Here is a 25,468-nt window from a genome sequence, read left to right on the forward strand (position 1 = left end):
TCCGCTGCGATAGGCAATCCGCGCAGGCACTGGTGACAGATTCTCTCCCACGCTTATCATGTATAATCTAACCTATGACACCGTTTTTACCTTATTAGGAGCGATAAAGGCATTCCGATTCGCCCGTTACATCCGTATGTGACATGCTTTGACGTCAGTAACTCATGAATATTCAATGAGTTGTATTATTAATGCTGTTTATTTACATGTAACCATAGCGACCGCGATGTGAACTCACGGCTCGGAACTAGTCGACTGAGCTCGTGCCATTAGCAGCCACAGCGCTTATATAGGGATCTAAAAATAGCTCACGCGCTGATTGGTCGAGCCGGGCCTTTGGAATGAAGCGGGTAAAACATGTAAGGGCCAGCGAATGTAGAACACTACAGTCAAAGATATCACTGATACTGTATACGAATCTGAGATCTCCGTGTTTTCAACATATGATAAACAATTAACGAAAATGACATCAAGTTTTGAATTTGAGCGAGGAGCGAGCCTGCTGACATCGACACCTGCTGATATGGGCGACTCTTCAGACATTGTAAACGTAAGTTATTTTTATTTTAATATTATTTGCAACTGCTATTTCTCATTTACGCAAGCGTGCACATGGAAATATTGCATCCTGCAAATAACGGAAAACGTATGGCATGTGATATAATATTATCAAACAAAAAGTGGTCAGTGCTGCTTAGAAATATGTAGGCATTAACAATTGACCTGAGTGCATTTGCTTCGGATATATATTATTTTTTTCTGCTTCTAACTGATTCGGCGAAATGAGCTCACGCTATGCATCGCATCGCGTGGTACTAGTATCTTCAATTCATGGGTGATGAGGAATGCGCGGAGTCGCGTTTTCGTAGAATGCGTCCCAGAAAAAACTTTGCAAGTAACATTGTTTGAGACAAACCCGGTCGAAATTTTGTGGTTTACAAAACACTGACCTAAACAGTATTTTCCTGATTTCACACCAACTTTGATTCGCATTGAAGCCAGTGATGTAATCCGAGAGCTGTGTGTACTTGACACGGCTTTGTTTTACCATTGATAGCTTTATGCAAATACCTAATTATAATTCGGGTCAGTTATAGAACTTTTTGTGTGTCGTAAGAAAACATGCATGATTACTATTCAGACTATTTCGACCCAAATTCTAACTTTTGTTCTTCTTTTCATTGTTTCATCAGGTTTGGCAAGATGTTGAGAGTTTTCTCTATGGAGACTTCAACTTGCAGTCGAAAGCTGACCATTCCAGGTACGAAGCGAGAAGTCCTGGTGCTTCAAGCACATCCACGACAACCAGTGGCTCTGGGTCCGGCATTGACTGTCTGGAGACTTACAACAACCTGTTGGACCTTGACTTCATTCTCAACAACAGCGTAAATGACATCAAAATAAAACAAGAACCGCTAGATGACTTGTGTATTCCAGACTTTAGTTCCGCGTTTACTGATCTCCCGGACATCGCGATTGACCACTTCTCAATGTCAAATGTCACTCCAACCTTCTCACAGAAGGAGTATACGGAACTACAGACCCTCAATCAAAAACTGCTTTACCCATCATTACTTCAAATGCCATCAAGTCACATGTCTCCGCCAGCCTCTCCAAACAGTGGAACCGTGGTAGATCCACTCAAACACGCATGTTTCATCAAACACGAACCATTGAGCCTGCACATGCCAACAACAGCACAGCAACAAGGAGTGCGCCATCCTATGACCCCTCCTTCATCTCCGCTCTTGGACCTGCTCATGAACACTACAGGTGCTACTCCTGATAGTATGTCACACGCAGCAACAGCTCAACAAACAACAACCAAAAGGAAAGGCAGGCGAAGCTGGGGCCGAAAACGCACCGCAAGTCACGCCTGTACGTATGATGGCTGCAGTAAAACATACACCAAAAGTTCACATCTGAAAGCTCACCTTAGGACCCACACGGGAGAAAAACCATACCACTGCTCATGGAAAGGTTGTGGTTGGAAATTCGCCAGATCAGACGAACTTACACGCCACTTCCGTAAACACACCGGTGATCGTCCCTTCCAGTGTCGCCTCTGCGAACGTGCCTTCTCAAGATCAGATCACTTGTCGCTACATATGAAAAGACATATGTAAAAAAAAAGGACAATATTTCGAACATTAATACATAGCTGTTTCGCTGCCACGAGTGCATATGAAGGCAAAGCCGACAGATGCGCTGAGAAGGAAACCGCCACTGGTTGGCAAACCACTACTAATACCGTGGACAGTAATATATACTTAGTATAAAATGAACACATGTAGTTGCTGGGCAACATGGCTTTCTGTTACAACTTCTGACAGTACTTTTCTGTATATCGGTTATATGGTGCAACTCATATTAATGAGCTCTTTTTATAGATATTTCTACCAGTTAAAGGAGAAAATAAAAAAGAACAATTAAATTTAGAGACTTTAGAGTACTGCCTTCCACTGTATGCAAAGCTTTACAGTTTCAGCCTCAGGCAATCATGTTAAAAACTGAGACCAACTGTTGCATTTTTTGGCAAATTTTACAACAATTTTTCATACCCAATACTCTGTAAATAGTAATTAGTGCAATTTGCCGCATGAGTTGAAGTATTTGCATAGTTTTAAGCCCAAATTTTGATAATCCACAAGAAATACTTCCAGTGCGTACGTCAGTTTTGTGTCTTGTGCACAAGTTAATCAAAAGGAAGTGAAAACACAATTTTCTGAAAAATTACCCTTTTCAGAGTTCTGTTACTATCATGAATTTTAAAGTTGTTTTCGCTTTTTCTAAGTGAAATGTTGTGGTTCTGTTACTTTTTGTCTTACAAAAGTCGGAATCAATAATGTGTAAAAAATGTTTATATTTATGTACATAATATATCTATATCTGCATTTTTAATGTCAAGGAAATATTATAATAAATAACCTTACTGTTAAACATTAATTTCTTTGATTCCGTTTGGAATTGATTCAAGTTTGAGAGCCTGGTATGTGTGTGAAGTGATTGTGTCTCAGTGTGATATCAAAAGTGAAACAAAACTGTAATCTGAAGAATGGTTGAATGATGACACATCGACAGCTGAGTATTCGAACAAATATTAAAAGTATTGAAAGTATTGCCGTAATGAAATCCGAATATCAAGCATTGATTGGTGTTTGCAAGTTCACTGTATAATATATGGTGACATTCCGTCATTTCAACCATGTACCACAGCACCGACCATAGACTTTAGGGTCTATATATGCACCGACTAATCGGTGACCTCGAGTAACTACGAGGGCGTACTGTACAAATCACCGCATGAATTGCAAAGTTAGGGGTTACTGATTTTTCCCACTAATGAGGGCGCCCTTCAAAGTATATTTTGCGGGTGTACCGGACCGAGGAAATTTTTGTATCAGCCAACAAGTTTTTCCCGTCCTGTACCTTCCATGGTGTTGTTACTCACCAAGCAACAGTAAGACGGTAAGACGAGACCAGTAGTCATCAACAGTGAAACATTTGTTAATTCCTTGGAGTGAGATCAACAGTTCAATGCAGGATAAAAAAATATTCTTAACTCTAGGGGCGGGGGTGGGGGTTGGACCACTTAGTTCTCTTCCTACAACAACGATTTTACTTTTAATGTATCTGTTTTGTACCCCTAAATACAAATATTTCTATAAAATAAATATGCCAAATAAAGAAATGTAAGAATTTTTGGTACAATAAATGCATGGCACTAAAATACAGTAAAGTGTCAATAAAAGAATTTTCTTCGCTACATACTGGTTTTGTATTCAAAGCACTACATACTACTCCAATACATTTTGGCCAATTTAGTTAGAAGGGGGGAGGTGTATATTAAACAGTTAATCTCGCTCTTAAGAATGAATAAATGCAACAGTTTCACTTTTAATGACTACTGACTGGTCTTGCTTCGTTAGTTTGTGGCAGTCAGCACAAAATTACAAACCACGTATCATCATATGTGGGACTCATACACAAACGTACGTTGAATTTGCACAATAATTCTGTCGAGGATAAATTAATTAAAAGATATAGTCATGTCCCAAAAATTCGTTGTTTTCATTAAAAAATGACTCTTTCCATACTGAAGGCCTCCTCCCACCATGACTCATAGTGAAAGTGCCTTGATGATGGTGTGAGTCATCTGAACTAGGTTTGTATGCTGGCAATCTGCTGAATTGGAATTGTAACCACACCTGATCGTATAGGGGTAGCAATAAATTTGCTCAGGGCTTTATTATTCTTTATTTGAAATAAAAATGACCTAAACGAGTAACTGCCAAAGAGTTGGATGGAATTATAGCCCTTGAGAGACTACCATTACCTAAAGTCAGCTGGTGGTGGTGTGTGTTTAAATGGTACACGTATAAACTTTTTGAAGTTCAGAGGGGACGTAGTAATATAACAAACTAATAATCCCTATCTACGTTATTAATGCATAATTATCATGGGAACGTCTGTTTATTAAAGGACCAGTCCTGATTAGGATTAAAATCTTGGTACGGAAAAAAAATTGTGGGTAGTTCAGAACATATTGGTCTTAAGTGTATGGCGTCACTGATATTAAAAAATATAGCACTAAATACCAAAACCTAGGATTGATAGTACCTGGTCTTTGAAATATGGACATATACACATAGACATACAAATATGTACAAACGGGCACATTTAAATAGGTATATTAAAAATGGACACAGACATAATATGAATATGAACGTAATTTGCACTACGTACATACATACATATACATACATACATACATACATACATATACATACATACATACATACATACACACACACATACACACACACACCGACACACATACACACACCTATGTCATGAATTTGTGTTTGGGTTCAGACATGACGCTGTGTGTACATGACGCTGTGTGTACATGTCGCCAAACACCTAGTTAGAGAAATGAATATCTTTTATTGCAGTAGATCACTGGCGTGTCAAGACAATAGGTACACTAATATCGCATGTCGAGAGATGTCATTCAAGTTAAAGTTTAGCGTCCTTTGTTTCATTTCCATGACGCTCATAATTATGCACGACCTATTGTTATCTTAGGAAGCTCGTCTCATATGTGTGAATTATTGTGATTTAAATATTGTAACGACCATAGCGTCGCAGATTCAGGACTTGGTTTTTGACCGCGGAATTGTGAGCACCTGCCTCTCCTGGTTCTGGCTTTGAATTCAGGCGGTGTGGCCGAACTCAGTGTTTTGATAAATAAAGTCTATATTCCAGTTATATAACATACATCGTCTAGATGCAGTTTATACTTTTACTACAAGTCTTGCTGATCTTAAGTTTTGATACATACATACATACATACATGTACACACACACACACACACACACACACACACATACATACACACACATACATACATACACACACATACACACACACATACACACACATACATACATACACACACACACATACATACATACATACATACATACATACATACATACATACATACATACATAATACAGCGATTTTAAGAAAAGGTTATAAGTTTATTGTCATTTTCTTTTCATTTTTTTCCTAAAAAGTGATCAGAAAAGAATTTGATATTCACAGTTTGAGTTGCTTCAAATCAATTTAAATAATCTACATATGTTATTTAGATTCTTCATAATCGGACGGTCATGAGTTTGATATTGTCACGTACACATCTTATATCCACATTTACATAAAACTGTCTGTACAGTTTAATTATATGTACATGATTTTGATATTCAACGCCAGATATAAAATTTACAATTCGTCTTTTGTCTTTCTGTCGAGAAAAACTATGTGATGTGTTGAAGTTTGGACGGTATACGTGGACGGTTTACCAAAGTTTAAAAAAAAACTTGGTAAAAACACTAACGAAGCTGTTTCTTGCCGTGTAAGGAAGTCTCTATTGTTGTCATGGTAACATTGCATGGAAAAGGTATATAAGGAAGCTAAAATTTGTAGAACGTTAACTGTTTTGATGAGTTTTTGATCCAGGATATTGATGTCATCATTATACGTGAAGTACTGTCCTTTCAGCCAATCTTATTGTCCAAATTATGATCCATTTGTCTTCGACATTGGCATTACTTCGTCGTAGCAATTTTCTTCCTGTAAGACGGTAGGAAACAAATAACAAACTATCAGATCATGTGCTAAGTTTTTGAACTTGAATCTTTACTCTACTGGGAAATATTGGACTTGGAAATGCTTTGCTGTCGTTATTGATGATATGGGTCTTGTATATCAACTGGTAATGTTTGCTGTCTGGGTACTACTTCAACACCGGATGATGTCACAACAGATCTAGAGGGAAGGAGGAGGTATTGTAAAGGTACCTAAAACGTTAAACTGAGACCATGAACTGAGAGTCTCAGTTTGCAAAAAGTCACCAACTGAGACCAGTTTGCCAGTCTCAGATGGCGAAAAATAAACGTCTAGCTCTACTGAGACTAGTCTCAGTTTGCCAAAAATCACGTGATCTGAGACTACTCTGTCTAGATGGTAAAAACCAATCTCTTATGTCAGGTTGTTACTGGTACAGAACACTGTGCATCCATGTATACAGATTGTTCATGGTATATCTTTGAAAAAGGCAATATCACAGACACACCAATGAATAAAGTTATGGAGGGAACAAAAATATTATATGATCTTCGGTGACTCGGTGTTCTCAATCGCAAATCATTCACTTGCAAATTCATTTTTGCCATCCACAGTGTTTAAACGCTACCATGGTTACATTTGGCCTTCTGAATTGTTTGTTGTTTCATGATTTTCAAATTTACCAGATAGGTAGTAAATGAAAGATGCGTGGGAACTGTCTCTCTTAATTTCCCAATTGCAATTGAGTGAATGATTGGACCGGCCATTCACTAATTATAAGTTGTAACAGTTCAGGGAAGGGTTGTAATTCTGTGGTTGGACCATTCACTGAGTTGTAACAGTTTAGTGAGAAGGGTTGTAATTCTGTGTTTGGACCATTCACTGAGTTCTAACAGTTCCGTGACAACCGTTGCGTTGCGGACACATCGTTGTCTCACCTTGTGTTGGCTGCCCTTGCTGCTGCCGATGCTGTAAATTCAGCAACAGTAAATGTCCTATCACCTATCGTCAACTGATTGAAGTCAGTACTCTTCTTTCTTCGTGATAATCTATCCAACAAAAAACATACCTAAGTGGTTCAATTGTATCCAAAATAAACACAGACACTTAAGTGGTCCTTTTGTTTCATTGTGCAGTATGATATGGTATGAATAATTTATTAGTGAAGTTACATGATTAGATATATTTATGGATAAAAGTTTTAATATATTTATCATTTGACAAACTATGTTACTAATGAATTTTTTAAAAGGAACGAATGAATTATAGACACAATATCGACAGCCAGCTAACCATTTTAAAAAAGGCACAAGACGACTATTAAGTAAAACAGTCGAGAAGTTTTAGTTTTATTAAATAAACTATTAAAAGTAGAGGAAAGGGGGTAGTAATTGTAAGATATGACTTCCTAGTTTTACAAGTGGATTGGGTAATGTTAATACTAGACAAATGATCACTGCCCCCATCCCCACCCCCTCCGGATTCCTACCCTCTCAGCCCACACAGAAGGATTATATATTATAGTCGATCAACAGTTCAAAAGTCAGTGGTACGGTAGGAATGTCATTGGTATAACTCTATTGTCGTGTAAATATCCATAAATTTTTAAACACCAAAATTAAATGATAAAAAATATTTCACGATTCGCAGTTTTTTTTTATCGTTACGATAAGCTACAGCATGACGTGTCAACTTCATGAAGATTTTTGACTTTTGACAATCTTCAGTTCCTCACTCAACACGATGTGATACTTTGTAAAGACCCGTAACTTGGATGGTATATGTGTAAATTATTGGTTGCTATAGTAACGGTATGGTACAGTAGTAATTGTATAAGTGTATACGCCACACGGGTGATAGCGACAGTAGACTTCGGCACAGCACGACTGTTTTTGTGGGCATGTACGTGTGGTAGTACAGTCAACGGTGGAGTAGTATTCTGTTCTCATACGATATTCTATGTTGAATGAGATTTTCTCTGATTACCCATGAAAAACCCCCACCATTATTTTAGAATATAAAGATTAATTTCGATGAAAGTAGTTATTTTGTCGACTTAACGCGTACGATATGCAACTCACCCAAATATCTCTAGAATGAGATGTTTGATTCAAACGTTTTTCCGCGGAAGAAGCATGCGGGAAAGTATTTGAACGAAAAGGGTGTTATCGCACTAGTGCTCATGACCTGTAACTTACTTGTAAAGAGCGTTAATAGATTCTTGAGGAAGCGTTGCGGCACTATAAGGCATGTATTGGCAAGTAGTAGGATAGCTTGGCCGAAGTGAAACATTACCGCTTCTCTTCCTGTATTTGCACATAAAAGCACAGCAATTAAAATCACTGTCTATCATTAAGTAACTGCAACACATAATCACACATGTACGATTTACATTTCCCTCATGGCGGCTCTGTCTGTTAGTCCGTCAGTATGTGTGTTGTGAGGGGGGGGGGTGTCTGTCTGTCTGTCTGTCTGTCTGTATGTATGTATGTATGTATGTATGTATGTATGTATGTATCGTGTATGTATGTATGCATGTATGTATGTATGTATGTATGTATGTATGTATGTATGTATGTATGTATGTATGTCTCTGTCTGTCTATCTCTGTCTGTCTGTCTTTCTCTGTCTGTCTCCCCCTCTCTCCCCCCCTCTCTCCCCCCCTCTCTCTCTCCCTCTCTCTCTCTCTCTCTCTCTCTCTCTCTCTCTCTCTCTCTCTCTCTCTCTCTCTCTCTCTCTCTCTCTCTCCTTCCCCCCCTCCTCCCTACCACTCTGAGCGCAATTCAACTCGGATTACACCATAACTATTCAGTGACTAAATGGTGACAGTCTGTGATGCTATACAATAAACGCACGTGCTATTTGACACACGTGATTGGCACAAGCTCAAACCAATTTGCCTCAGACCAGTACACGTGACATTTGAAAATAAAGTGCCTTTTGACCTATCTGACTTGATATTGTCTAGTGGCCATTTCAGGTTAATGGAAGTAGACAGTGCAAAAATCAGTGTGAAATTGCATAATAACAAAAAAAGAAGTCACAAATTTGTTTATATTTTATTAATGTTGTGTTAAGTTGTCAAAAAAGCGTGCAGGACATAAAAAAACAGTGAAAATAGTGTGAAGCTAACATCAAGACTGCAACAGTATATTAGCAACATGTTTTAATTTTGAGTGCATATATATGTGCGTGTCATATCAATCGACTCACTATTACTTTGTTGGTACCAAATTTCACATGATTTGCACTAAATTCAAATTAAACCAGAAGCCCAGACAACATAGCTTTTTTTAAAAACTTGATCATATAATACATTATTATAATAATCACACAGTGTATACTGTAGACTGTAAGATACGTCGTGACGTTTCGCCCTCACCGGCCTCCTCTCACACATACAGATGTTAGGGGTTGGCCGATGTTTGAGGGCGGCCCGTCACGGCGTACCTTACAGACTATGTATACTGTTGATAGTTGGGTACTTCTATTTTGACATCACGTGGCAATAAACATTACCCCTTGATATTTCAAGATGAACTGTGAGGGCGTAGTTCAGAACAAATAACATAATCAATATATCATGGTTTAAACTAGTCAAGTCGTTTGCTCGCCTTTATAGCAATGAGAGAAAATTGGCTTTCTGTACTTTGATTCGTATTCTACAGTCTACGATTGCACCTAATAAGCTCTAACGTTTTAAAGTGTTCCCCTAGACTTTTACATTTGAAATACACTTTTACCAGATAGAGAAAAAGAAAAGTTTGTGTCCGCTTTTAAGTTAATAATATTTGTATGAAAGAATAACAGATTCACAGTTGTAAAATAATTTAATAAATGGTCAAGTCATATTTTCAAAATTACACCAATTTTCAGTAGTTGTTTTTTTAAATGATGAACACAATTCATTCATGATTGCTGTGAAAGACCCCTTTTAAAATAGAGTAACTTATGCTTGGCTAAAAGTACGTTCGCGTAGAGTGCCCCCTCCCCCCGGCACTACTACAATTTTCCTTCGTTTACTCAGAATTTTTTTTAAAATTAATGTCTTCTGCCTTCTAGCATCTCACTTCCTACCCAACTATATCTACAATTAGTTTGCCCAGTTAAGTACCGCTGCACATAGTATACAGAAGTCGGCAGAACAATACGCTTGTCAATTACACTGCATATACATGTACAACTTACTTGAGACCAGCTGTTCGTTGATATGGTTCTCCTCTGTCTAGACTTTCGGTAAGTGTTTGTACACGAGGGTCTAATACTTCTGCCATGTGACTTTTATTCATGTCATAGAGATAATGTAATGAACTCTGCCAGCGATGGTTTTGGGCATCCTCTGTGGCTGTCTCCTAGAAAATAGAGATTTGACTGTGGTATAAGAGGCCTTGCCAAAAAATTGTCAGTTCGTAACGTGTGTAATACTAGTATTTAGTATACAATGCTTTCTGTCTGTTGCACATTTTGTCTTCAATATCTGTGTGAATGAGAGTGTGAGTGAGTGAATGAGTGAGTGAGTGAGTGTGTAAATATATATAATATGTATGTATGTATGTATGTATGTATGTATGTATGTATGTATGTATGTATGTATGTATGTATGTATGTATGTATGTATGTATGTGTGTGTGTGTGTGTGCGTCTGTCTGTCTGTCTGTCTGTCTGTCTGTCTGTCTGTCTGTCTGCCTGCCTGCCTGCCTGCCTGCCTGCCTGCCTGCCTGCCTGCCTGCCTGCCTGCATGCATGCCTGCCTGCATGCATGCATGTATGTATGTATGTATGTATGTATGTATGTATGTATGTATGTATGTATGTATGTATGTATGTATGTATGTATGTATGTGCTGCTGCTGTAATGATGATAACTATCTAAAAAAATGTGTATTTTCTGAAAGGTAATTATGTGAATCTTATTGTCCTGTTTCTTCACACTGGCCCAAAATGGTTGGTTTTTCTTTTTTATATTGAAAACATGATTCTCCATTAGTTATGTAGTGTAACCTGAGAACAAACTGCAAGGTCATTATATTTTAGTAGTTTTATATTTTTCAGATTTGAAAGATAAATCCGACATGAGTTTATGCTCCTATCGTCTTTTGCTCCTTGGCAATACGACAGTAAAAGTGATGTACGTATATACTATGACTTAGAGATTTATACAGTGACTTGAATATTCAGGGATGTCTTTCACAATGTAACATTAATCAATCGTTAATTAAATGTTTTTATGTCATTTGTTTCCATAGCAACACGTCTGTCTGACTATGACTGTATTGGACCACAAGAAATCTGTCCACAAGTTACTGGAACAAGAAGAAATATTTACCTCAGCTGCCGGGGCATACGCTATACTGCCCTCACCGGTGATATTCCTAGCGTTCAATTGTGTGCAAAGCTTCTTTTGGGTTGTTTCTCTAGCCCTACTTAATGGATTCTTTGCTGTATTAGCTCGAAACCCAGGTGGTCCACGATGCTGTTAATAAATAAACAAAATATTCATGTATGAGCGCAGCTAGAAAAGAAAAAAACGGTTGTTGTTTCACTTTTTTATTTAGGAAATATTAAAAATCAAAACCAGCTTTTATAGCCACTTCAAACCCACACAGTGCGCACACTTCAAGTTCAAGTTGAAGATCGAGTTCACATAACCAGTGTCAGGACTGAGGTACCACTCGTTGCATTGGGACTGAAACAGAAATATGGCATGCAAAGTTGTTTCGTTAGATTAAAAGAAACACTCACTCATTTTAATGACAAAACAATGAAACACACAAGTGCAAAACACATATGATACATGCATGCATGCATTTCGGTGGACGCAGCTGGGTATGGCGCTGACTGTCCAGTATTGGTTAGTACCGCCGTCATCACCCAAAGACATGATGACGTGTGGAGACTCTCGTTACGGATACGGTGCAGTAGGGTTACGGATGGTTACTAGGTGAATGAAAAGTCCGCCGGGGGGACGGGAGATCATTGACTCTTACCATGATATGTGTGTATTTCTTGCCTAGTACGATACATGAGATGCGTTCTTTGACCGTCATCAGAGTTGACTAGATAACAGCCAATCAAAGTGAAGGAAAAGATACCCCAAATTATACATAATAACATGATAAATTTAATGTCGTTGATTTTAATGATAATATTACAGTTATATACATGATTATGGTGAAATTAAAATTTAAAATTGATGATCTTATGCTGAGTCGTCCCTTTGTAAAACTCAAAGTTTGAGTTAAGTTTGACAAAAAAATAAAATTCATTAGTGTTTATATGTTATCTTTCATCACAGCAGTATTCCAGGATCAACGAATTCAATAATGTGTTTCTCTTCTAAACATTACACGCACTATGGTATTAGTATCATTATTGCAGAGAAGTTAAAATTTTCCATCATAGATATCAAATTAGATAAAAAAAAATCTACAAAAGTGGAATATTGATTTAAAACTAGAAGGAAACCATTATAATTACAACTTTATATACACCGTTACTTTCTCACCTTAGAATATCTAGCTGAACGCCGTGGAGGTCCTGACTTGACGCGACCTCGCTTTGAATTGCAAATGATATACAATTTAATACGTAAATCATTAGTTATTGCTTCATTTTGACATCATATGCAAATTGTTAGTCGTGACGTCATTATGACAAATATGTAAATTTTAGTCGTGACGTCATTATGACATCACAATCATGTAAATTATTAGTTGTGACGTCATTTTGTCACATGTAAATCATTAGTCATGGTGATATCATTATGGCATCGAATGTAAATTATCACTTGAGTCGTCATTATGAAATCACATGCAAATTACGTCATTATGGCGTCACATGCAAATTATTAGTTGTGATGTCATTATCATATCATATGCATATTATTTATTAGTTGTATTGTCATTATGAAATCTTTTGAGAATCTTTAGTTGTGACGTCATTGCAACAAATGCAGTTTCAAAGGTATTAAAGTTTTCACATGATGTTACGTCGTGTAACCACGATTTTTAGTTAATTATTAGTTTAAAGAAAACGTTTTTAAAAAACCTTAGGATCACACAAAGACTAAGAAGAAAGAATGAAATCCACAACAAAAGAATGAAAAAAAAAGAGTTAGAAACCAACAAACACTAAAAAAGCTCTATCAACAAAAGTTAGTAGAAGGATTTCAAGATGAATAAATAATTCGTCGGTCCGATTTAATTTTCATAACAACATAAAAACCTTGAAAATATTCCAAATTATTTAAATTTGTATTAATTGAAGCTGGAAGTCACCTCTGTACTATTCAAATTTTATGATAGCATTTTGAAATCATAAATAAGAATTTGTCAAAATAAAAAAATACAAATTAAACATTGCTGAACAAAATACTGAAATGACGAAATGTGGTCTCAGTCTTAATTGTCAATGACGTGACTGCTGTTTAATCTAATTTGAATATACTAGTATAACACAAATACTTTCATAATTATCATAAAATACAACTAAGAATAACTGAAACTTCTGTGTCTATAAGTTTTAAATAATGACATCTTCGACCAGACCGTGACGTTTTATAGTTGACACTCAAACAAAAAACACAGAAAAGATACCTGGACAGGGGCTGTCTTTGGTTTTGGCGGGAGGTCCTTCTCTTGGTAGCGAGCTACAGGACATCTCAAAATAGTCTGGTGTTATGACAATAAAAATGGAAAAACGTAAATAAGACTTTTTCTCTCTTTTTTTATTGTGTACACACCACCTTCCCCTGTCAATCATAGATTCTTAAGGTGTAGGATGTTAATAAGGCCTTCTGCTTTTCCTATACAGTGAAATTTTGATGCAAATAAACAAAAACCAAATAAAAACCAAAACAACTGAACATTCAAATGTGTGTATCAAGTGTAGGTGTGCTTGTTAAAGCAGATTTGATCCTATCAACGGATCTGACGGACATGGGAGAGGACCTACACTTTTTCGGGGAAAAAAATGATAATTTAAAATACATACATACATACATACATACATACATACATACATACATACATACATACATACATACATACAAATTAAAAAACAAAATACCATGATAATATTATACTAAGAATATTTAAAATTATCACACTCTATCTTCAAGTTCTTGATAAAAACAGTTATACATTTATATTAATGTACACTGTTTAAATCTTAAGAAATTATCACCTAATTAAGTTTAAAACAATACATTATCACCTATTATTTAACTCACCACCACCAGAGTATTAAAAAAGGTTGCAATATATCCAATTATGCAAATTCCACGACCTTGACACGGGGTGACCCAAGAATTCGCATAGGGATATTTTCATTGGTAGTTGTAAACAATTTAACCTGCACTGATCATCCATGGAAATCTTTATTAATTGATCAGTTGTATTAACGTTAACTTGCTTGGAATTTTACTCAGAAGCTGAGTGGAAGTCGTAATGTATATATATATATATATATATATATATATATATATATATATATATATATATATATATATATATATATATATATATATATATATATATATATATATATATGTATATATGTATATATATATATATATATGTAAAATGTCTATTCTGGAGTAAACAGCTGCAGTGCTCAATACACTGTGTATATATATATATATATATATATATATATATATATATATATATATATATATATATATATATATATATAGTGTATTGAGCACTGCAGCTGTTTACTCCAGCATAGACATTTTATATACTGAGTATATATATATATATATATATATATATATATATATATATATATATATATATATATATATATATATATATATATATATATATATATATATATATATATATATATATATATATATATATATATTCCTTGCACGTGGAAAAACTGACTACGATGACGTTTGTGCTGGTGGGAGCTGTCGTTTTTATACGAATTATGTCAAGCGATGTATATACGTATACCTAGCAATTCTCACCTTCGGACTCTGATTGTCCATGTGTGTAGTTGCTTCACGGACACTATTGCCCACTAATACCGAAAAAGGTAACATGGAATTTAATACTAGGCTAGATTTATCTGTGTCGCCCAGAGTTTTAACAACCAGTCCAACCACAAACCGATCCCGGCGATCTGACCACTCCCCAATACATTTCATGTTCAACACAAACTTATATAAAGTGGTCACACAGCAGATGTTGCAGACAGTTTAAATTTGTTACATACCATTAGCAAAAAATTAACCAAATTCAATTCATATCACCCGTAAACCATTCGTGTACCGTGTACGGTCTATATAAGTATAATATGTGTAAACTAATAACACGTCAACAGTTTGACTTGAGCCAAGCTAGGTATGTCTATTACTAGTCCAGTTTATATGTTGTTTCCCATATTTAGTAAAAGTGCATACTAATTAAGTACTTACAAACAGTCTATACCTAGATAACAATGGCTTTTTTACGTGTATACACAATGATGTCACCACGCTCCTTTTACAAATGATTACGTCACATAGTCGACGTCACAACTTTCTCCCAAATAAGGAAGTATGTTCTCCCCCCTTCATTGTCTACAATTTGTAAGAGCTCTCGATGCCCAAACTGGCCCTACTGTATTTCCTCGTAGACATAAAAAGAGATTTGCTTGACTCCAATAGTTCACATGGTGTTCATGGTTGTACAATCAGTGTGTGCTGAGGATACAAATGTCTTGCTCTGTTACAGAGTTCTTTACTTTTTTGACGGTACCAAAGTCTAACTTTTGAAACATTATCAGTTTTAGTACCTATCACATATTTTAACCCCAGATGACCAAATAATTATTGTTCGGTGGTTTCAGAATTGAGATTGAACACATTACATGCATGCACATATCACTATTAAAAGTTTGAGAATTCAGGTCGGAATTTTATCATTGTATGTAGAACAACATCAGTTGCATTCCCTAAATGTGTACCTCAGATCACCAGACAATGTTTGGAGGTCTGAGTATGTATCTGATGAAGTACCCCTGTGTCCACAAGACTAGTATACCGACCAAGGAAGATTTTAACAATTTTCCTCTCAGAGGCTCTTTAATTTTACCAAAAAAGTGGAATGAATTAAAATGTTACATCATGGAGGTAGTCGTTTCACCTACACGGTTATTCTATACTTCAATGGTTGTATTAAAGTTATATGGGAAATAGTATGACATAGACGGTCTATAGGTCTGTAATGAACACACAGTCCTCTGTAGTAGAGGAATCATAGAGCTAGAATTTAGAACGACTGTGGTCAGGCATAGTTTCTCAACACGCTAGTCTGCTTCTAGCAAAGTGGTTTACACAAGCCATTGTCAGCTTAGTTTGGGTTCGAAATGAAAAGGGAAATGTCGTGCTGTTGCATGATATTAAGCAACCCTGAAACTGTAATGCAATTAAAGTTTTTTTGTGAAAGCAGAAAAGGGTGGGTTCTCACGTGCTACCCGTCAAGACAACATGCACGCCATGTTATGCCATGCCACCACCATTAATTTTTAGCATGCAGAATTAGCCTGGATTATAGTGCCCTCACAGGTACGACTGTTAAACGATCGTTCCTTTTGTTTACGGATTATCTACTGTTTGTTTCTTGTACGCCCGAGGGTAGAATTGTGTTACCAAAAGATTAGGAGAACATTGAAAGGGAATTTTTTAGTACTTTGAACAAGTAGTAGGCGTCCGGTTTAGTAAACAATCTGCTTTACGCATTTCTCGTTTATGGAATTATAAAACAGGCGTTCAAAAATAGAGTAGATAATTTTTCACTTTTGTTTGCTTTTTGAAGTCATCAGTTAAGTTGTATTTAATTTTTAGCTGGCCTAATGTACTGAAAACATGGATGATTTTTCCTCTAATGTGTACATTTTGATACAGTTTCGTTCAAATGATCTCCACTACGCATCACAGAAAGAAAACGCGTTTGCTACGGAAAAGTGTCGAATTCTTAACATCCTTGTTTTTTTTGTGTTTTTTCTTAAAAACTTTTTTGACGGTCCTCTGAGAGCACTATGATAACGACATTATTTCTTACCGCCAACGCTTCAGGAGACAATATACCATGATATTCCAAGATGGAGGGAAGAAACCCTTGGCAAAGCTTCAGAAAAGAAACATACACCGATATAACATCACATGTCATAGCATGTCAGGACAAGGATTTTTGGACGGCAGCCATTCTTCGATTAGCATTAATACCAGGCCAAAACAGTCACGGTAGATTAATGTTCAATAAAGGGTCATGGTGGATTAATTTTCAATTAACTTTGTTTACTTAGAACTATCAACAATGAAAGGGAAAACATTTAGCGTTTCAAGTAGCTAAAAGAGCGTTTTTAGGTTCAGCTTTTAGGACGAAAAGTGGACACATATTAACTTTTAAGTCCATGGGAGTGAGGTTAAAGGTCAGAGTGTTGAGGAACAAAGGGGGGGGGGTAGACTGTAGATAAGAACGGAAAGTCAAATGTCCTAAAAAATTCTGGCTTGTGGAAAAATCTGGAACAACCACAAACTATGCCTAATGAATAAACCTAGGAAAAACGTTAGAAATATCATATTAGTTTTGCTAAGGTAATTTAGAACCCGACTTGTGTAGTTGCTAAAAGTATAAGAATTTCACATTATTCAAGTTTAGAGTTTGAGGTCACTTGAGTTAATGGTGTCACTGTGTCAGCACTCACGTGTTAAAGTGTTAAAACCCTGAGCGAACTGTCATTGTTTTATCTTTATCAATAAATATACACGTTCGAAATGACTTTTATAAAAGAGCCTACACTCCCAGTGACGAACAGTGTATTGGTCTTGGTATGGAATATTTTTGTTGTATAAATTCATTACTTTTATGTTCTCATTATGGAATATCCCTGCAAATTTCTGAAGTTAATATCTGATTAGAGAGAATAATTGTCAACTGTCCAACGAGATTCACATGCCTATTGACAGAAGATGGCTATGCGTCAATACATATTATGGAGGATCGGACATACATGTTTGAGAGAAATCATAAAATATACTGTTGAGGCAAGGTCTGTGTAATATTTTGGCTGAATGCGTTGTATCAGGATTTGGCAAATAAGACGGTGAGACTACACTGCAGCTGATTAAAGATTGCCTTACTATTACTATTATACCACTTTCCTCACCCTTTACCTTTTATAAGGACACTAGAAGATGCTTACATAAAAAACAGTTGGTGCCAGAAAAAAAGTGTTTGCTGAAATTAAATTCAAGGTGACCTTGTGCGGGCAACTCGATATAAGCAGTGTTCACTTAGAGCGGCACAAACTGAGTTTATACGTGTATAGGTGTACTTTTTACTGCATATTTGAAAGTTAATCGCAGTATGATCGTACCTACTGAAGCACACTTAACAACCACTGAACTCAAATCTTGTATTACCCATAAATGGGCCGATGACGTAATTTGTCATACGTATCAAAAATGTTCAGGAAAATCATACTATGCAATGAACTGTTCTAACATGGTCAGGAGACATTATTGTAATGTTATAGACTATATGCACCGACATTACCATTGGAATGTGGTTTTATGGAAGTATATTCACTTGAGTAAAAAAAACTTATAGACTCAGTTTGTGCCACTTGAACTTTGCATTATGATTTTCTTGATAAGATTTGATAAATGTGTGAATTAGTACGTTTGTTGATTTCCCTTTTGAAATATTTCCAAACTGTGAACATGTAATACAAAACAATATCTACAAAATGTATGATGTGGCCAAAATCATTGAAAGTTTTGTGCGAAGGAAACGAATTATTGTAGACAAAATTTGTATGTATATGCTTAGTTTCTACACACATCACAGACTCTTTTCACAATCAAGTCTTCGTTAGTCTGTGGTAATATGTAAACTCCCAGAGCAAAGATATTATATATAATTATTTTCCATTTTAAGACCTCACATTATTATGACAGATTCACTACTCAAAAAAGGGAAAAGCCCAAAATATTACAGGTTTTAGTTTAGCAAGATAAAACATTAGTCTAGAGGCTACTATTCATGGCTTCGCTCGCTCTTCACCATGTAGTGAGAAGAGAATTCGATGTCATGGATAACCTCTAAGCTAGAAAAAAACCTACCAATCTATCGAACAGACTATACTGAAACCACCAATGTCCAACCAAAGGCAAAAAACGTTCAATTAAAATATCTAAAAAAGACAATTCGAGTGGACGACGTCATTTGGCAAAAGATACGTCACTGAATTCTCATTATAAAAATACGTTGTCTAAAATGAAAAGAGTTCTACTTAAAACCAATACACATGATGTCAAAAGTTTACAGCTTGGGGAGAAGAATTCTGCATGGACTTTACCTTCGAATAAAAGTATATGAACACAATATTCTCATTTGAGCAGGTGTAAATGTGATTATGTGATTTCTAATTATGATGGGATTGACGTCGCCGAGAAAAAAAGTTATAATTTGACTGACCTTTTCAGTGAGTCTGCTAAAGTCCATACCATCACGTATTAAAATATCACTGTCTTCATCCTCATCGTACACTTCGTGTCCACCACGAACACTGTCATCGGCATGAAACTCACCATTCCCTGTTGGTTCAGCTTCATGCGATAGTTTTGAAGTCGGTGAAACCCTCGGTAATGATTCGTTTCTCGTCCTATCTTGCACTTTATTGGTATATTGAAGTTGTCTGTGTTCATGTGATTGGCTATTAACCGGTGGTAAGGCGTTTTCTGAGGGACCAAAACGTTTACTCTCAAGTTCGTAACCATAAGTATTTTGTTTACGTTCATGGCGTTTGTCTGTTGACTGGCGAGTCTCGCCTGCTTGTTGCATGCTAATATATCGTTCCAGCCTAGGAGTACTATTAAGTATATCTGCAACGCTAAGATTTTGAGATTCCATCATATTGAACATATGTGACATGTGCCTAAGTTTCTTTTCCGATAGATGCCGAGTTGCGCGAGTTAGCTGATCCGCATCATCTCCATAGTAACTGCACAATTGTCCATCTGCCGTTACTAATGAAGCTGTATGTAACTGTCTGTCCTCACTGGAATCAGTTGTATCCGAGAGAAATGTTAACGTACTACCGGGATGTCCGGATTTTGTGTATGAAAATTTGACTTTGCTCTGAGACAGATTCTCTTGTTCTGCATGACCGTTACGTTGGTGTAAATGACGCTCGGATTCTGAAATGGTGTCGAAGGACGACGCACTGTTTGGATGAGGCTGTCTGAGTTTCCTTTCTCTTCTCGGGGTTGATTTGACTCCGGTGATCCCGTTAACTGTGTAGGTTTCCTCCTCGGAATGCAATTCATGGTGTCTATGATCTTTTAAGGTAAGTTGTAGCCGTGATACATTAACAGCACTCTTCGACATGTGCACCCTGGTGGCGTGCTTCGTGTCGGTGCCCGAGTTGCTTCGTTTTGAGTCGAGATTCCCCGGTATTGTCTGTTGCACAGATCTTTGGTTGCTACTGGTCCCAGAGGGCACTTTCGCCGTTGGCGCCCGTTTTTGATCAAATGTTTTAGTACTTGAAGATATTCCATTGCTTTGTTTAGTTTTTGAATTGTCTGTCTCATCTTCAGTTATCTCCCTTTGTGGTGATTGACGTGATTGCGGTTCAGGCGCAGAATGAGCTCTTGGTTTGAGGCGTGACGTCAGACTGGCGTCGACAAATTCTTGAATATCATCAATGTCGCTACATTTGGTCCCCGTCGTGCACAGGTAATTCTGCCATGTGCTGGATGTACTAACACTTGTATCTATGGCTGTGAACGAGGACGACAAAGAAATCAGCATTGTACAGTCGCTGTGGTCAATATAATCAATTATTGATGTATGATATTTGTTCAATGAGTCACGTAAACGTCGCTAACTTCCACATGTTTTCAATGAATAATTAAATAGATAAGTGAAATAGATAGGTTGGTGAATATTTCATCAAACCAATTTGTCAATAATGAATATCTTGAAATTTGAAGGGCTGCTTGTCACAGTGCTTCAATGTGATTCAAGTCTTTCATATAAACCAAAGCAACGATTATTCAAAGCATTGATATAATCCGACGATTCCTAATAAAGTATTGTATGAAACATATTCAGGTTCAAATATTGCAATTGTATATCGTATCCAGTTGACTCTGTTAACACTTTGGCTGTATCATCTGTCTGTCTGTCTGTCTGTCTGTCTGTCTGTCTGTCTGTCTGTCTGTCTGTCTGTCTGTCTGTCTGTCCTCTCATCTATGTTCATCAGTCCATCCGTCTGTCTATCTATATCCGTCTGTCTGTCCGTCTGCCTGCCTGCCTGCCTGCCTGCCTGTCTGTCTGTCTGTCTGTGTCTGTCTGTCTGTCTGTCTGTCTGTCTGTCTGTCTGTCTGTCTGTCTGTCTATCTATCTATCTATCTATCTATCTATCTATCTATATATCTATCTATCTATCTATCTATCTATCTATCTATCTATCTATCTATCTATCTATCTATCTATCTATCTATCTATCTGTATATCTGTCTGTATGTCTATCTAATACTAAATATAGGTATGTATTAAATCATTTCAAGTAATTTGTTATTAACCCAGCTAGGCCATGGCCACCCTGTTATCATGTTGGCAGAATACGGAATGAGACATCACGAATTAGATCACCACAGAAGAATTCACAACCTTTTGTTAAGTTGGCGGTCTCTAGGTATTGGTAGGGTACATAGTACGGCTATTGTCCACTTGTGGAGTTGAGGTTGTGAAAGACTCGGACGACAACAAACCACACAGTGGGTCTTTTTAGCTACTGTTCTGAATAATGGTTAATCTACTCAAGGGCTGAGGACGTTAGGCGACGTTGTATCAAGAATGGTTTCATGACAACGAGGCGACTCTTTTAGATTACCGGATCTATAATAGTTCTAGTCACGACTTGAACCAAGACTGCTGTGTACATTGTGCTAACATTTTGTGAGATCAGACGGTTTGTTGTCTAAACAGGATATTTAAATCTACAGTAATTATTACAATTACTTGGTTAATGACTGCCATAATCAGAAGTATGTAACGTCCACTTGAGTAATTTAATACTAATATTGAATATCATAACATTTACATCCAACAAATCCAAGGATTTTTTGCTAATGTTACATCACAATTAGTGGCTGAGTTGTGACAATATGGTAATATTTATGCAAATAGCAATCATATAGACACGTGCATAAATCTATTGATTCGCTTTGTTCACGGACAAGGAAGCCATGTTTGTGCTTTTTTGTTCTAGAAGTAGATTTATAACCGTATCACATTAAGAATGTAAACACCGAACTCTTACATATGCTATATAAAGAATGTATGACAATGAATTTACAAATATAAAAACACGTTATTGAATTATTCGTGTTTTGAAATATTTATTTTTTCTTTAAAAAAAATAACTTTTCTTGTTAATGACCAAATGAATCAATTGTTAGATATGATATTATGGTGGTATTTTTAGATTTTCCAAGTCAAAACTCAGAATAGCGAATTTATTTATTCACCTACCTATCTAACTGCTTACCTACCTACCTACCCCCTTCCTTCCTTCCTTACTTACCTACCCACTTACCTACCTACCTACCTACCTACCTACCTACTTACTCACTTACTTACTTACTTACTCACTTACTCACTTATTTATTTATCCATTTATTTATTTATTTATTTATTTATTTATTATGAACTAACAGGCTATCCCATTACAGGTTCGTAAACGAGGCTGACGTCCAAGTTCATGGTCAATACTGTATTATAGTACGGTTCATAAACTATCATAAAGGCGAAAGGTGTGAGTAATTTAATGTATTTATGTTCAAGGTCAAGGTCAAGATTTAATGTATATGACACCATATATCTCCAAACCACTACACTTTAAATGTGATTATGTCCAAGTTCATGACATCTAGGTTACGATTTTCTATATAACAATGACATAATTTGTTTCTATCACACTGAGACGACCGTTTGTTACTTCTATCTGTTAAATACATGTAAGCCGGAATGTCTGATGACTTCACTTACCTGACTTTGGTTTTGCATTTCGTTTTGTCCATGATGAAATACCTGGAATTTATAAACAATAAAAAAAGTTACTATCTGATGAATTAATAATGAACTAGATATGTTTATTTCACAGGGTATTTGGTTTAATCTAAGTTTGGATGATATAACATTTGTCATTAATTCCTTAATTTGCATATATGTAAATAAGAACATCGATCATTATAATTTATCATAATTTCTAGAAGGTGCTTCAGAGAGAATTCTGGAAGTCTTTATTCTTAGCCATTGAGGGCTACTCAGAAGGCCTTCCAACTTTAGCTTTCGGAAGGTCTTTCCACATCCCGAATTATTCAAATTTGATTAGATGATTATCCAGAAGGACTTCAGCAAGCCTTCATTTGTAGCCTTCGAAGTCTAAATAAATGATGGCCTCAATTAGTATTGTTTATTAGCAAACAGTAGTTGAATATCATCATGTATATAATGTACGAATAGAAAACAATCAAAGGGACAGAAACTGAGTTTACGTTTTTGGAGGTAATTTTTGCAATTGATTAAAACTAACTGTATTCTACTTTATAGTGAACCATAAGTTAACGATCATTGCCGTCACCTAGTACTGATAGAAACTAAACCTTGTATTTAGAATGATACATGATCTACATATAAGTTTGTTATATCACAAACTATACCATTAGAATTTCCATTTCGGAGCCCAAGACGTTCAGAGACATGACAAATTTGTTTAGCATTTGCAGTGGAAGATGAAATAGTCACAACAAAATATAACATGCATATCACCACTTGGCCTAACAGGATACTAGTGTGTGGTTCCAGTTACCCTACTACCCCCGACTAGTTCTTCACTGCCAACCCTAAATATTTGTTTACGTATCAGAGAAAAAATAAAACAAAATCGCGAAAATTGTGAAGTGTCGCAAGAAAGTGGACGCAGAAAGTGACATCAACTTAAAAGACAATATAAAACTGTCCTTCCAATCTGTAATGACTGTACATCTGATGGGAAGAAACCAATAACAAAGAGACTATATAGAAACAACGAAGAATATAACTACCTGAGCTAGACACTCACATTTGAAGAAAAGAATCTACCTACCCCATCTATTCTAAAATTGAGCGTAATCAGAACTACAATTGTTTTAAAGACCATATCAGTTTCAACAAATACTATTTTGAAACCAAACTATACATAGCACGTGGTAAATAGTGGAAACCTGGCAACGCTTGTCAGTTTCAAACCAAGACACAATAGCATGTCAGTTTCTCACTATGTCACTAAAATGTTCAATTCATTGCGCACAAGACAGATAACTTGATTCATATGGTAAAGTTGTGTACCATGTAATTGCGATTACCAAACTATTTCTATGTAAGCACGTAAAGTCAATATTGTATTTAGCGATCGTGAAAGGAACCTGAAATAATGCTACCCCGTGTCTTCTTTGTCTAGTCATAGACCTTACACGAAATGTAGGGTCTATGGTCTAATACTATTGTGACAACGAGGCTTGGTAGTGATCAGAGTATATGGTATAGAATGTCTCTGATACATGAAATATGACTTACTTAAACCTCCGATTTCTTCAGTTTCATCATCAATGTCCCATGCACATAGGAGTTGCCACTGATCTTTGTTTTTATTTCTGGAAATAAAAAAAACCGTGTGGGATTCAAGATACGTATTATAGTAGCCTGACTTGAGACCCCACTTTTATTAAATAAACACTTACATAAAACTTATATCGTATCGTATATATGTCAATTTGAGTCTTGAAGTAGGTATGGAATATGAATGGTTTTGACAGGTTTACGTGTGTAACATAGACAGCAAAGAGGTGCAGTTTCACTTACTTGGTTTACATATATGTACATACACAGTGGAGGAGAACTGTCTATATAGTGTGTACAGTTTCACTGTGTCAATTGCAATTTCTTAATGCATCTAAAATTGTGGTGTCACCAAATGATTCCTTCAATCATCTTCAATTCGACACAACATATCTTACTGGTGATGATTTCAAGTAGATAAATCCCAGAAAGTAGAGTAATCAATTCTTTACATGGAGAGGTAAATAAACGTACGTAAAAAAACACGCTCAGACCTGGATTCTTTTCTTTAAATAACGTAAACGGGGATCACTAACATGGGTCCATGATTTTAGTTGACCCAATTCTCGACATTAACTTTCAGGCCTTAACATTTTTCAAGAAATACAATGCTTTTCACAGCTTAGTTCATCTATAATATACGAAAGTACACTTCATTATAATCTCGTGAT

The 25,468-nt window shown here is 36.2% G+C and overlaps 2 protein-coding genes across 4 annotated transcripts in view; one reads left to right on the top strand and one right to left on the bottom strand.

Moving 5' to 3' along the window:
* The first annotated feature begins 370 nt into the window (after positions 1 to 370).
* On the top strand, positions 371 to 2,936 carry LOC144436412 (uncharacterized). Its single transcript, XM_078125210.1, has 2 exons — positions 371 to 550; positions 1,194 to 2,936. Exons 1-2 carry the CDS (start codon positions 464 to 466, stop codon positions 2,124 to 2,126), a joined length of 1,020 nt encoding a protein of 339 aa, XP_077981336.1. The 5' UTR covers positions 371 to 463; the 3' UTR covers positions 2,127 to 2,936.
* Positions 2,937 to 5,626: 2,690 nt separating this feature from the next.
* The window catches only part of LOC144436543 (uncharacterized), a 34,016-nt gene continuing 14,174 nt past the window's right edge, over positions 5,627 to 25,468 (bottom strand). For 2 of the 3 annotated variants that reach the window (XM_078125358.1, XM_078125356.1), the window contains exons 2-8: positions 24,756 to 24,832; positions 23,187 to 23,228; positions 19,608 to 20,911; positions 11,459 to 11,605; positions 10,322 to 10,485; positions 7,072 to 7,182; positions 5,627 to 6,139 (exon numbers count right to left, since the gene is read on the bottom strand). In XM_078125358.1, the coding sequence (XP_077981484.1) occupies positions 6,115 to 6,139; positions 7,072 to 7,182; positions 10,322 to 10,485; positions 11,459 to 11,605; positions 19,608 to 20,911; positions 23,187 to 23,228; positions 24,756 to 24,832 (1,870 nt within the window). In that variant the 3' untranslated portion in view covers positions 5,627 to 6,114. The remainder of the gene's footprint in view (positions 6,140 to 7,071; positions 7,183 to 10,321; positions 10,486 to 11,458; positions 11,606 to 19,607; positions 20,912 to 23,186; positions 23,229 to 24,755; positions 24,833 to 25,468) is intronic. The other variant, XM_078125359.1, reaches the window with a different exon arrangement.

Source organism: Glandiceps talaboti, chromosome 6 (genome assembly GCF_964340395.1).
Source record: "Glandiceps talaboti chromosome 6, keGlaTala1.1, whole genome shotgun sequence".
In the NCBI taxonomy this organism is placed as follows: Eukaryota; Metazoa; Hemichordata; class Enteropneusta; family Spengelidae; genus Glandiceps; species Glandiceps talaboti.

Bases quoted from the DNA above. Each gene is read 5' to 3' on its own strand.
- LOC144436412 (XM_078125210.1), top strand. From the start codon at position 464: ATGACATCAAGTTTTGAATTTGAGCGAGGAGCGAGCCTGCTGACATCG. The intron at 551-1,193 runs GTAAGTTATTTT...TTGTTTCATCAG, and splicing joins ACTCTTCAGACATTGTAAAC to GTTTGGCAAGATGTTGAGAG.